Raw genomic sequence first — 14,577 nt, 5'->3', positions numbered from 1 at the left:
TGTCCGCACATGTTTTCATTTCTTTGGAGGAGATACTCAGGAGTCTAATTGCTGGGTTATATGGTAGGCGGAGGTAATAGCTAGTCTTCACTGTGGCTGAAACTTTCTGATGTGTTCTATACTGACCTATGTGAGACTCTGCCTCAAGAAAGAAAAAAGGTGAATGTTATTAAGATGTGTTTTATCATTTTCAGTTGTGTATGTGACTACAATCATACATACAAGTGTATGTGGTGATTCTGGAGCCAGAGTTACAGGAATTTATGAGCTTCCCAGTGTGGGTGCTGGGAACAGGAAATGGGTCCTTTGGGAGTGCTCTAAACTGAGCTGTATCTCTAGCCCCAAAGGCGAGTGTTTTAGTAAACATTCCATCTGGGTAGTTATACTAATCCCCTTGTTGTCCAGGGTTTGTGTGTGTGTGGCCAACCACTGGCCACCACAGTACAGTTGACAACTATGCAAATCCAGAATGAGGTCATTCCATAGAATTGTGCCAAACTGAACCCTGTCTGCCCCCTGCCTGTTCAAATAAGAGATGAATTATTCTGTATTAAAGAAATGTGATAGCTCAGTGTACTTCATAGCTCTAGCCTCTACCCTGAGATGAAAACAGACAAGACAATTGAGGACATAATATGGCTGGCTAGTTTCCTTAAGTGTGGTGATGTTTAGTGCACATCTGTAAGCGGTTGTCTTCCTCTGACCCCATTTGGAATAAGGGCCTTGCTTTGACACAAGCTTATCTCAAACTCACAATCCCTGATTTCTATATCCCAGTAGGCATATGTCAGCCACCTTGCCCAGAGGAAGTTGTCGTTTGTAATATGTGTGCTGAAATGGCTTTATTTATTAAATAGTTTACCCTCATTCTACCTCATTCACTAAGTGTATTTGAATACATGTAAAATGCATGTGGAAAAAATATTTGACTCTTGAATTTGAATTCTTCCATGCTAATTTCAAGTAGAACCTGTTGTTTGAATTGTATTTTTCTGTTCCTTGTTGTCTAACCTATAAAATGAAGGTTCTCTGGTTCCTTCCCTTCCCCGTCTGACACAGAGGCGTTGACTGCCCAGTTATTCAGATGGTTATGTTGTCTGTACACTAAAGTTAAACTCCCAAGAACCAACACGAGGAATCTGGTCAGACATCATCCTTGTCACATGTCATGCTTCTTTCCCTGGCATAAAGGACAGGCCAGAAATTACTAATGCCACTAAAGGAAAGCTATAAATACTAACAAGGATTTACAGGTTTTCAGAGAGTATTACAGCAGTGGTTCCCAACCTGTGAGTTGTGACCCCTTTAGGGACTCATATTAGATATCCTGCATATCATCAAATGTTTACAGTGTGACTCATAACTAGCAGAATTACAGTTATGAAGTAACAGATAATTCTATGGTGGGGGGTGGTCAGCACAGCTGAGGAACTGTATCAAACGGTTGCTGAATTAAGAAGGTTGAGAACCACAGCTTTACACTGATTCTGTGTCCTGGGTTAGAGTAGTTGTTTTTGCATTTTACTGAAACAAAACATGCCATGCTTTCACAGAATGCAGAAGTGCAGACATTTGATGAGGATGAGAAGGGAATAAAGACACTTAAGTCTCCAGGTATTGCCTGGACATAACATGCATGAACTTTGCTTTACTTTGTTTTGAACCAGTATCTTATATGGACCCAGTCTAAGGATTCAGAGGTCCAAAGGGTTTATGTGGAATCAGTGAGATGGCTCAGTGGGTAAAGATGCTTGCCTCTTTGATATGAGCTTCATCCCAGGACTCCTAAGTTGTCCTGTGTCCTCTACATGAGTACTGTGACACCTATGTGCAGGGGTATGGAGGGGTTCTGTCTGTCTGTCTGTCTGTTTGTCTGTCTGTCTGTCTGTCTCTCTCACACACACATACACACACACACACACACATACAGACACACACAAATAAATGTAAAGGCCTCTTTATATTCTATCATGGTATATTTGCTTGGGGTGGATATTACTTTAAATGCTGAGCTAGACTGCTAGGAATGACTTGTAGCATGTTATTTGGACTGGCCTGCAGAAGAGTGTTAACCTTTGTCACAGAAAGTTGTATTAGACCAGCATGCAACTATTGAGTTTAAAAAAATAAAAAAACAAATAAGCCTGTAAGCGGCCAGAGGTGACCTGTGAAGATGGTTCACTACTCTCTTGACCCAGAAAACCCCACAAAATCATGCAAATCTAGAGATTCAAACCTTCGAGTTTACTTTAAGAACACCCGGGAAACTGCCCAGGCCATCAAGGGTATGCATATCTGCTAAGCCACCAAGTATCTGAAGGATGTCACTTTAAAGAAGCAATGTTTTTGTTTTGTTTTTGTTTCTTTTTTTTATTAAAAACATGGTTTCACACAGCAAAAAAAAAAAAAGAAGCAATGTGTGCCATTCTGCTGGCATAACAGTGGAGTCGGTAGGTGCGCCCAGGCCAAACAGTGGGGCTGGACACAGGGACAGTGGCTAAAAAAGAATGCTGAATTTTTGCTGCACATGTTTAAAAATGCACAGAGTAATGCTGAACTTAAGGGTTTAGATGTAGATTCTCTAGCCATTGAACACATCCAGGTTGCACAGAAGAAAAAGATATCCCAAAAGAAATGGAAGAGACAAAAACTCATGACACGAGAATAAATTCAACATAAAATAAATGCAGCTAAGTTAAAAAAAAAATTATCCCAACAGTAGAAAAGCAGCTCAGTAAGAGAAATGGGGAAAAGTCTTAGTTACTTTTTGATTGCTGTGATAAAAACCACAACCAAAGCAACGTGTGGAAGAAAAGGTTTATTGGCAGTTTACAGTGTCAGGGTGACTCGGTGACTCCATGACTGTCTTTGCTAGGAGTGTGGTAGCAGGCAGGCAGGCATAGTAGAAATGCCTCAAGTAGGAAACAGATAGCTAATGAGGAATGGGCTGGGCTTTTGGAACCTCAAAGCCCACTTCTTTTCCTGATGGGTGACCAGGTATTTAAATATTTAATATTTAAATGGCCTATGGGGGCCATTCTCATCAAACCACCACAGTCCCATTCCAAGACAGGGTTTCTCTGTGTAGTCCTGGCTATCTTGGCACTTAAGAGATCACCTGCTTCTGCCTAATGCTGGGACTAAAGAAAGGTGTGTGCCATGACCTATCAGCCCACCACAGCTCTTAAATAGATGTTTCTCCAAAGAAGAGAGAAGGATACAGTAAGATTCAGTGATTAAAGGGTAGCTCTGCTGATGTTAAATGTTTAATGCTGGTATTTCTAAGATGTTCTCATTTCATCAAGGAGATATGGAAGAACATCATAGAAAGTAAGTTGAACTCAAGCCCAGTGTGGTGGCTTGTCTATACTAGCTCACTTAGGCAGGAAGAGCGCAGGTCAGAGACCATCTTGGACTGTACACTGTGACCTTGTCTCAAAGTTACAAAAAGTTTTAAAAAGAATATCTGTTTATTGTGTAAAGTGGGAATACCTATGATTCTAGCAGTTGGGTGGCAAAGTATCAGGTATTCAAGGCCACAAAGTATATCTGTTTTGAGTTGTATGAACAATTTAGATAACAACGATGTTCACAAAACCCTACCCTCACTTTAGAATTAAATTTTTATCTTTAAAATAATAGTAAAACAGACTTCAAGTTAGGTTTATTTTAACTTTCTATTTTCATTTCACAAAGACAGACAGACGTAGAAATATCTAGAGGCTGGAGACATGACTCTACAGGTAAGAGTGCTTGCTGTACACATCGGGAGGACCTGAGTTCAGATCCTCATCACCTATGTAAAAAGCCACACATGTTGGAGGCACCTGTTGGGAGGGAAGACAGGACGGATTGCTGGGGTTTACTGGCCACCATCTTACACCATGTTTAGTGAGAAACTCTTTTAAAGGAACAAAATGGAAAGTGATGGGCAGGACATCTCTGAACACACAGGCGCATGTGTCTCCCCAGCGATTAAATAAATGCATTATAGAAAATACACTGACCCCAAGCTGAACATGGTGGTGCTCACTAGTAATCCTCAACTTGGACATTATCTACCTAGTGAGGCCTAATTCAAACAACTAGGGGTGGTGGATTGGACTCCTGCTAGGCCACTGAACTCTTTAGTCAGCCCTATTCAAACTAATCTGATCAAAAAAGACACAAGTTTAAGATATCCACTGTGCTCGGTACATTGTGTACAAAGATAAAGTGTTACGTGTTGCATGCATACACAACAGTCTGCTGTTTTCACTTTATCTGTAACAGTGAACTAAGACCCCTGAGAGTCAGAGCTGACAGCAGGAGGGGACTTTGTATCTTGATAAGACAGTGCCAACCTTTGCTGCAGGGATTCTTAGTTGCCCGTGACTTCTGAATGTACTTTTAGTGTTCATCTCAAATTGAAATGCTTCATTTATACATGCCAGTTAACACTACAGCCCTGGAATCTTAGGGATAGAGAGAGCCCTTGGAGGGAATCACGAATGAGACTTGGGTCAGTTCGTACGTAGCAGTGCCAAAACAAAGGGACAAGCACTAGGTTTTACACGACGTACTTTTAAATGTGGATCAAGCTGGGCGTGGTGAGTACACATGTGACCCCAGCACTGTGTGGAACAGAGATATGAGTGCAGTAGGTACAGTAAGTTCGCATAGGACGTTCCAAACTAGTCAGGGTCACATAGTGAGGCTCAGTAGCAAAGCAGAACCAAAGTGAATCAAGATTTAATGATGTCATTGAGTTAGTGTTTAGATAACGTCTTGGATTCTTTGATATATGTGTTCTGTTTATAGAAACTTGACCTATGGTGATGCAGTAATGTCGATAACTGAGCAGCTGTTAACAGAATTGGACATGCCAGTGTGGTGATTAGTGCACCATAGGTCACCATGATGCACAACACTCAGCAGCACATGTGCTAGGGTAAGGTCTTCTTTAGAGAAATTTTATATGTGAGAGAAATATAACTATTAGTTTATAGATTGTAACTTTAATAGTTTGAAAATTCTCTCTGAATATGTATCACTTATGCATATGCACATACATACATACATACATACATACATACATACATACATACATACATACATACATACATATGCATATCTTGTTATTGAAATGAGATCGCTCACTGGGTGTGGAAATTTGGAGCCTACTAATTTGGGTAGGCTGACTGGCCAGTGCCCTCTAGGCTTCCTTCTCTGCCTCCCCAATGCTGGAATTATAAACATGTTACAATGTTCCCTTTACCACCCTCCTACCTCAGTCCTTTTAAGTGATTCTTCCATGGTTGTTGATGATGTTTCTTTGTTTGATTGTTTTTGTTTTGTTTTGAGACAGGGTCTCACTGTGTAGCTTTGACTGGCCTGGAACTTGTTCTATAGGTTAGACTAGAGATCTCCCTGCCTCTGCCTCCCAGGTGCTAGGACTAAAGGTGTGTGCCACCACCCCTGGCCAACATGTATGAATGTACGCACATGCATATATGCTGGGGATGGGTTTTTAGTAGGCTCTCCTCCACATGAGAATGCACTCTACCTCCGAGCTATGTGCACCCTACTGACTGTCATCTTTGTTTTCTGGTTTCGGTGTGTCTCCTACCATAGCAGCTTTGGGGCTTCTGTTTGAGCGGTCAGATTATCTACATGCCTTTTGCTTCTCTTGGCCTTGTTACCTTTAATGTTTCTTAGAGGCATCGGGAATCATCTTTATCCCAGGTATTAGGAGGAAGGTTTCCTCATGAAATCCTAATTCAAAAAAAGAGGCCTTTTATCAAGTTTTGTTCTTTGTATTTTTAGTTTGATAGGTTTTCACTATCAGAAATGATGGATGAATTATGTCAAATGCTTTTCTTCATATTTTGACGAAATTTTGTGGTTTTGCTCTTTTAGATTGTTAATATGGGGAGCTGACATTTTTATTTTCAGTTATTAAATCAGCTTGGCATTGTTAAGATAAATGCCACCCAGTTTTAATTTTATTCATTAAATTTGGTTTTGTACGTTATAGCTCTGTGCATGAGGACTAACAGTTCATTGTATTATTTTCTTGTTATCTCTTGGTTTGGTTTTCAAGACTGAATTCAGAAATAGCCTTTCCTTGAAGGGTGTGTAGAGAATTGTATTTATTTGGTTGGTTGTTTTTTCAAGACAGAGTTTTTCTATGTAGCCCTGGTTGTCTTGGAACTCACTCTGGCTAGCCTTGAACGTAGAGATCCCCTACCTCTACCTCTCAAGTGCTGGGATTAAAGGCCTGAGCCAGCACACCAGCACCACCTGGCTTTGGTATTATTTCTTAAAGCTACAATTGACCAGCAAAGCCCTCTAGGCCTGAAATTTTCTTGGTAAGAATGTATTACATACTCAGTTCCTTTAATGATTTGAGTGTTTTGTTTGTGTTTATGCAGGAAGTCGGGATTAGGTCAACATACAACTTGACAGAGCCTGTTTTCTCTTTCCACATGTGTGTTCAGGCATCAAACTCAGGTTGTCTGGCTTTACAACAAGTGCCTTGCTCCCCGCTACCCCCCACCCCCGTTAATGATGCCTGTTCTCATCTCTATTATTGTGAGCTTAATATTTTCTCCTCCTCCCTCCACCCGCCTCCCTCCTTAAAGCAGAGCTGGGGTTTGTTAGCTATTAATGAGGTTTATAGATATTAAGCTGGTTTGGGAGGAGCTGCTCAGGAAGAAAGCAGGGATGTGGTGTTGCCTCTCTGAGAGCTACTTCCTTGTTCTTACAAAACTCAGGGATGCGATTTTGGAGAATTTGAAGCAGTTATCAAAGGGGGTTGCAAAAAACTAAAGGAGATCACAGTATGGTTCCTGAAGGGCAGGATTCTAACTGATAAGGTAAAAGTAGATCGTGGGGTGCCTTTACTGTAAGTGAAGTTAAGTGTCTTGTTTGAGATTTTCAGAAGACATCTAGAGGCTCCTCTACCAGGGGTCAGACACATTCAGACTTTATGCCCGGTCATTTATAACTTTAACATAAAACATCTATATGTGAAAGGAATATCTCTATGTGGTAGCTTTTACTGCAGTTGTTGATTGTGCTGGATTCATGCTTCTCAGTGAGCAGGAGGCTTCAATCAGACTTCAAAGTGAGGGATTTCTCTTCCCCATATAATTGTTCCTGTGTAGACATGGTTGTATTATGTAGTTCTGTCTGTCCTGGAACTCTGTGTAGATCAGCCAAACTTGATGTCACAAATCTACCTGTGCCTGTCTTCTAGCTGTGGGATTAAGTAATGCCGGCTGATCATTTTGAAGTTTTCTGTGATTTCTTTCATGCTAAATAAGAGCATGAACCCTACTTACCAAGTTTCAACCCGTCTGCTCCCGGGGAGACATGAGAAGGACATAGACTGGAGGGAGTTGTCATTTGAAGGGGAGCATCTGTGCTTCAAGAAGAACATGGATAAGAAAGTTCTATCAAGAGGGTCAGAGAAAGAGGCTGTTCCTCCCAGTCACTTACAGCAACCCAAGGAATTCCCCAAATCTTTTAGGACTTCAACTCAGACCAAACTGGGATTAGTGGTGTTTTCACAGAAAAGGATCTCAGAGTGAGTCCCTTTGAAGCAGAGTTAGGGCTTTTATGGTTTATTTCATTTTATGTGTGCACACATATGTGTCTGTCTGGGGGTATGTGCACATAATTTTAGGTGCTGGTGGAGAGCACCAGATCCCCTAGAGCTGGAGCGACAGGAAGCTGAGCCACCTGTCTTGGAATCTCAGATCCTTTATGAGCATCATGTGTACTTTCAACCACTGAACCCTCTCTCCAGCCTCCACAGGTGGGACGCACATTTTAAAAATTATTTTATGTGTATGGATGTTGTGTGTGTGCATGTGCCTGCATGCTGCATGTCTGTGCACTGTGTGTGTGCCTGGTGCCCATGGAAGCCAAAAGAGAATGCTAGGATTTTAGACACTAAAATTATAGACAGCTGTGAACCACCGTCTGAGTGTTCATCTGAGTCCTCGGGAGCCACAATTGTTCCTAACTGTCGGCCCATCTCACCAGTCTCAGAGCTGGAGATCTTTATTAAAAGACATTTTCAACATAGATTAAAGATGGTTAAGAGAAAGAAGGGAGGAGGGGCTCATAAAGAAAGTAGGACATAGCTGAGAACATAGGTTATGGCTTCTCTCGGAGAGTTGCCTATGTTCTCTTTTTCTAGTTCCTGAGGGAAAAAGACATGGCCTCACTATACACCTGGGCTATGCCCTGCACTCACTGTGTAGCCCAGACTAGCCTCAAATCCTAGATATTCCTGATGATAGGTGTGTTCCAGCATGCCTGCGTTCTGTTTAACATACTTAAATATATATAATACAGTTGTCATAATTACATAAATTTCCTTTTCAAAAGAAACCTAATTCTGTTATCCTTGTTCTGGTCAATTTCTGTTGAATCTTTTTCATGGATTTTAATGTCTTCTTTTGGATTCTAAATACCTTTATATTCTTACATATCTTATAAATATTCTTGAAGTCACAAGATGCAGAGAAAAGTCTACCTAGGGTAATTTTTCTCATTAGCAGCAAAATAACATTTAGGGGCCAAACAGTTCTTTGTTTGCAGAGAGATGATTCTAGTACCCCAGAGCTTTCTGCTGCTTTGTTTGTTTGTTTGTGTTTTGAGACAGGGTCTCTCCATGAAGATCTAGCTGGTCTGGAACTTGCTATATAACCAGGCTGGCCTTGAACTCATAGAGATCCACTTGCCTCTGTCTCCTGAATGCTGGGATTAAAACCATGTGCCACCATCATTCCTGCCAGATTTTTTTGGGAGAGGGGGGAGGATGTTTTAGGATTATCATTGTTGTGATGAAACACCATGACCAAAGCAACATGGGAGGAAAGGTTTTATTTGACTTATACTTCTACATCATTGTTCATCACTGAAGGTCAGGACAGGAACTCAAACAGGATAAGAACCTGGAGGCAAGAGCTGATGCAGTGGCTGGGGGTGGGGGTGTCCTGCTTGCTCTGCCTGTTTTCTTATAGAACCCAGAACCACCAGGCCAGGGATAGCACCACCTACAGTGAGCTGGTCTCTTCTCCATCAATCACCAACTAAGAAAATGCTCTATAGGCCAGTCTTTTGTGGAGACATTTCTCAGCTGGGGTTCCTTCCTCTCAAATTACTCTAACCTGTGTCAAGTTAGATAAAATTAGGCAGCACAGAGCCTCTCACTGTGTAGTCCCTTCTAAATTCTCTCTCTGTGTGGTTCACTCTGGCCTTGAACTCACTGTCCTCTTGACATGGCTTCCAGAGTGCTGAGGTGATGGTATGTACCACCACAGCTGGAAGCAGTTTACAGCATCTCTAGTGTCCACTCTCTCCATGCTACTAACCCCGTCCCCAAGTGGCGACCATCAAGAACATCCACATGCCGCCAAGTATCCTGGAAATTGAGGAGAATTAGCCTTAGTTGAGAACTATGGTTTTAGATTTTATTTTGTCCCACTGGTATTGTGTGTTCTTCATAAAGCCTCATGTATTGTGAATTGTTGCTCAGCCAGATTAGGATAGGCTTTTTCTTGTCCATGTGTGAGGTCAGGAAACCTTTTGGATGTTTTTTCCCCTCTTGACACATGCATGCTCTAATGAGCATTCAAGGGAGACCCTCTGTGATCTCTGCATGTCTCCATCTGAGTGTCTCTGTAGCATTCAGTCCACAAATACAGCCATATTAATCAGTTCAGCTCAGCTCAGCTCAACGTGCCTGCCAGGCCTCAGCTAACCTGCGTTTCTCATCTTATGACTCTCCTGGCTTAAACACTTTCAAGGCATTAAGCTCAAGTAAAACGGGCCCGCCTCATTTGCTTATTTTCAGGGGTGGGGGCGGCTGATGGTCCAGCATTTTGAATCTTTTTTTAAAATATATTTTGTTTATCATTTGATTATTTCAAATCAGAGAATAAAATTTGTTCTTCTTTTATATCTTGGCCAGAAGCAGCAGTCCTGCTGATAATTGATATGAATCATTTATTAGTTAAAATGGAAAGCATCTTGAACATTTATTGACTAAAATTCATTTGTTGATTTGTGTAGAACCAGTATCTGACATGTTCTGTGTTCAAAGTCTTCTGTTCCCTGGGATTCCTGTGGTTCAACATGACTATTAAATAGACCCTAATCTTACTATCATTTTTAATAGTCCTCTTTAATGCATGTTCTCACAGTTGGAGCTAAATATTGGTTACTGTGGCCCTGTAACTATTGTGTAGTAGCACAGAATTAAAGGACATGCACTAACCTGACGAGGCAGAGCAGGGAGATGCGTCATGCTTTTAGGGCATTCCCACAGCAGGCTCAAAGGCTTCTGTGTTACAGCTCAAGCATGGGCATCAAAGCCAGTTAGCTTGATTGAAGTTGAAAGGACTGGTGAGTTAGTGTGGGGGAAATGTGAAAGAAGACAAATTACTTTGCTCAGAGTATGAGAGGAAACTGTACTGAAGAACAATGCTCCAAGGATGGGAGTGACTTGGAACCCACTGGTGGTAAGCCATTGGGGAAAGTAGCAGAATAGAGATAAAACAGAGAAGGTTTGTTTGTTGCAGATGAGGTTTGCTACTGATAACTGCTGCTGAGTTTATAACACATCTTGTTAGGTATCCAAATCTGATGATTCAGTCAGCATCCTGGAAGCAAGAAAGACACAGATGTAGCAGGAAGGATGAAACCATCTAGCAATGAATGTAAACTCAAACATGGCAAAACCATAGTTTAATGGAATTTTACTTATGCTTTATGTGACTTTGCAGCAGAATAAATACTTCCTATAGATGGGTAGCATGTTTATTTTCTCAGATTGGGAAAGAAAAATGTGAGTTGATAATGAAATATAATGTAAGGTTTCTAAAAACGAGGATTGCTTTTTTCAGTATTAAGACAAAATTCTTAATGATAGATATTTTCATCTTTGGGTAAGTTTTATCATGTCTATTCTCATTTCCTGAGTATTTTTGATGGTATGAGTGAGCTTACTAGTTAAATGGTGACAAGTCTTTAGACAAGTGTCTGTGTGGGTAGGGAAGACTAACATCACCTGCCTTTTACTTCCCTTAACCTAAAGAAGCCAGGACATTCTTCTTACTCCAGAGTGTGTGACATAAAGCCACAGTGAACGTGAATCAGGAGATCCAAGGGTCAACTGGTTGGGAAGAGAGGAAGGTGATGTTGTCCTGGGTGCTGTAGAGAACCTTTGTCTGGGGGAGGCTCATTTGTACTGACTAATGTTTTGTTTCACTTTTTAAAACAAGCCTTTTTTCCCCAAATACTCTAGTTTAATGAACTTTCACAAATGAAATGTATAACTCATCTCTATCCAGAACATTTTACTAAAACTGTTCTTTTTTAAGCTAGATAGTCACTGTATCGTTGTGTATTTAAAAACAAACAACCTATCCTGTTTTTAAACATTACTCAGAAGGAAATATAGTAAGTTAATTTTAAATCCAGAAAACTCACTGGCTTTAATAGTTAAGAAGTAGACATGTGAGAAGTAGTTTTTTGTTGTCTTTTTCTTTCTCATATAGGCCTCTGTTTCCTGTGTATCTGGTATATTGAAATAGGCTCAGATTCTTATAAAATTAAAAAAAAAATAAATTAATAAATAAATGAGTAAGATCAAAGCAGCAAAAATCATCAGTACGTTAAAAACTGTATGAAGCGGTCTTTTATAGCTATAATGTGAGTTTTGCTTCATATTTATGAGTGTACTGACAGGACAGCTTTCTTTTAAAACTTTGACCCCTGATTCTAAGAAGCCTTTTCGGTTCTGCAGTGGGACTTTGAAGACCTCGTAGGAGCCAGCAGTGGCTGTGCATGCTTTAATCTCAACACTTCAGAGTCAGAGGCAGGCACCATGGTCTACACAGCAAGTTCCAGGACAGCCTGGGCTACACAGAGAAACCCTGTCTGAAAAACAACAAGACTATTAGGAACTGAGCTCACAGCTATTTTTAAACCTTTAATCTGTTAGATAAATTATCTCATAACTAGTAAATAGAGGCGTTCAAATCTAAAGTTTCCTGGAATTATACTATCTATAATTTGTGTTCTTTTCCTCCTCAAGTGAAGAATTTTTCCATGACTAAATAATTCTCAGAAATTAATTTTTTCTCATATCTTTTCTAGATCGCATTTTATAGAAGTATTAAAATTGCTCCCCCCCCCATATCCAGTGTGTCTTTTTTCTCAGGAGTAACCTTTTGAAGTGATCCCGGCTGACATCTGTAAAATACCTTTCTGTAAAGTGTTAAACCTGGGGTAGCTCGGGGTAGATCACTGGCCCAACCTGTATGAGCCCTGGGTTCAACAAGAGCCTCCATCACAGCAGAGCCACTGCGTCAGCCTCATAGATTATTAGCTGCTACTCTATTGGAATCACTTGTCACTAGAGACCCAGTGGGGGCAGTATAGATACTTTATTGGGTTTAGTATGTGTACGTGCATTTGGTCTTTAATGAAGACGTTGAACTACATTCATGTTTTTGCCTTGTTTCTGTTTTCCCTTGACAGGAAGTGGAGGAAGAAATGGCAGGCCCCAGTCAACTCTGCATTCGCCGCTGGACTACCAAGCATGTGGCTGTGTGGCTCAAGGACGAAGGTTTTTTTGAGTATGTGGACATTTTATGCAACAAGCACCGGCTTGATGGAATCACATTGCTCACGCTGACTGAATATGATCTCCGCTCTCCTCCTCTGGAAATCAAAGTCCTAGGAGACATTAAACGGTTGATGCTCTCGGTCCGAAAATTACAGAAAATACATATTGATGTTTTGGAGGAGATGGGCTACAACAGTGACAGTCCTATGAGTCCAATGACACCATTCATCAGTGCTCTTCAGAGTGCAGACTGGCTCTGTAATGGAGAGCCCCCGCACAGCTGTGATGGGCCCATCCCTGACTTGAGTTCTGATCAGTACCAGTACATGAATGGCAAAAACAAACATTCTGCTCGAAGACTGGACCCAGAGTACTGGAAGACCATTCTGAGTTGTGTATATGTTTTTATAGTATTTGGGTTTACGTCTTTCATCATGGTTATTGTACATGAGCGAGTGCCTGACATGCAGACCTACCCACCACTCCCAGATATATTCTTAGACAGGTAAGTTTTGTTTCTAGATGCCAAGTTTATAGCAGGTTTCTAGAGTGACAGTGGTAGTAAGTGGGGTAATTGCATTGTGATTATAGCTGGCATGTGTGTTCCATTTGCCTTGTCTGGTGTCATTAAAGGACATGCTTTGCCAAGTATGGTGGCCTAAATCTGTACTCTGGAAACTAAGGTAGGTGGACCACAGATTCACATTCTGGGTAATGTGTAAGGGACATTATTTTAGGAGGATGTTTGTAATAGGCTTAGCTCCCTTTCCTTTTTTTTTTTTTTTTTTTTTTAATTATTTTTGATGAATTAAATTTATTTGCAATAGTACAAATTATTTCAGGGATTGATTCTGTTTTTATTACATACTGAATAAAACTAATTATATATTAAATAAAAAATAGGTTATTGTTATAACAAACAAAAAGAACAGTAAGGTCTTTGCATCAGTGAACTGTAAAAACTAAGCCGTAGCACCTTTTGCTTTCCATTGCTGTTGATTGAGCCCAGGGCTGAGTGCATGTTGAGCTGGATCTGCAGCTATCTCGTGGGAACATCAAAAAGAGTAATGAGGCCGCCTGTTACAGGGAACAGCATTCTAGTTAGTACTCAGCTTGCTCATCTCTAACTGTATATTCAATAAACTCTTCTTCCTGTTTAAAAAAAGAGACAGTAATGGATTTTAAAGGAAAATAATGTATGACTGTAGTAAACAGACGAGAAATACTGGATGAGAAATGAGACTGTCTATCTGCATCCTTGAATGTGCAGTTGATTCCAGCAAGCTGTTAGTGGATGCTAAAATCCATCTGATGGAACACTGCGGCATATTCACACGACAGGAGGGTCAGTTTCCACATTACTTAACTGCAGAGGAGACGGTGCTGAGACCTGACAAAAACCACCTTTAACTGCGTGGTCAGATCCCCCCTCACAGTGCAGCAGACTGAATGTGTGTGTGCACTGCATATAACGATAATTTCGCCCCTCACAATTTTAACCTGCATCTGATCACAAGGAAATAGACACTCAGAAAGGAGCATTGTGTATGATGGCTGATCTAGATACTCCAGAAATATCATAATAAACAAAACCCAGGGGGAATCAGGAAGGGAATTAAAGAGACAGACATGTTAATTGGATCCTAATCAGGAAACTGTAGTTGCAAAGGACATGTTGAGAATAACTGAAGAGTGTAACAGTGGGTTGCATATTAGCCGATGATAGTCAGTGCTGCAGGTCTCGGGGAGCAGATGCCTGAAGGTTCGTCCCTGTGGTTAGAGATCGTGTGGTTAGAGGAGTGTTTCTGTAACTGACTCTGGAGGAATAAATGTGTGAGGTGAAGCACAATGGCAAATATTAAATATAAATAACTGGGTGACTTGAGTGAAGAGTAGTAAGAACTTAATCTTGTAAGTTATTCAGAAGGACCAGGATTTTTTTCCGTATA

General features: G+C 40.8%; 1 protein-coding gene across 2 annotated transcripts in view; it reads left to right on the top strand.

The window, feature by feature from the left end:
• SAMD8 (sterile alpha motif domain containing 8) overlaps window positions 1-14,577 on the top strand; it is a 40,091-nt gene that overhangs the window by 6,851 nt on the left and 18,663 nt on the right. For both annotated transcript variants that reach the window (XM_080926932.1, XM_080926933.1), the window contains exon 2: window positions 12,541-13,133. In XM_080926932.1, the coding sequence (XP_080783058.1) occupies window positions 12,541-13,133 (593 nt within the window). The remainder of the gene's footprint in view (window positions 1-12,540; window positions 13,134-14,577) is intronic.

This window comes from Micromys minutus (assembly GCF_963924665.1).
Source record: "Micromys minutus genome assembly, chromosome: 12".
NCBI classification, from domain to species: domain Eukaryota; kingdom Metazoa; phylum Chordata; class Mammalia; order Rodentia; family Muridae; genus Micromys; species Micromys minutus.
Note: the sequence above shows the minus strand (reverse complement) of the source record. Positions and strands in the feature narration are given on the sequence as shown.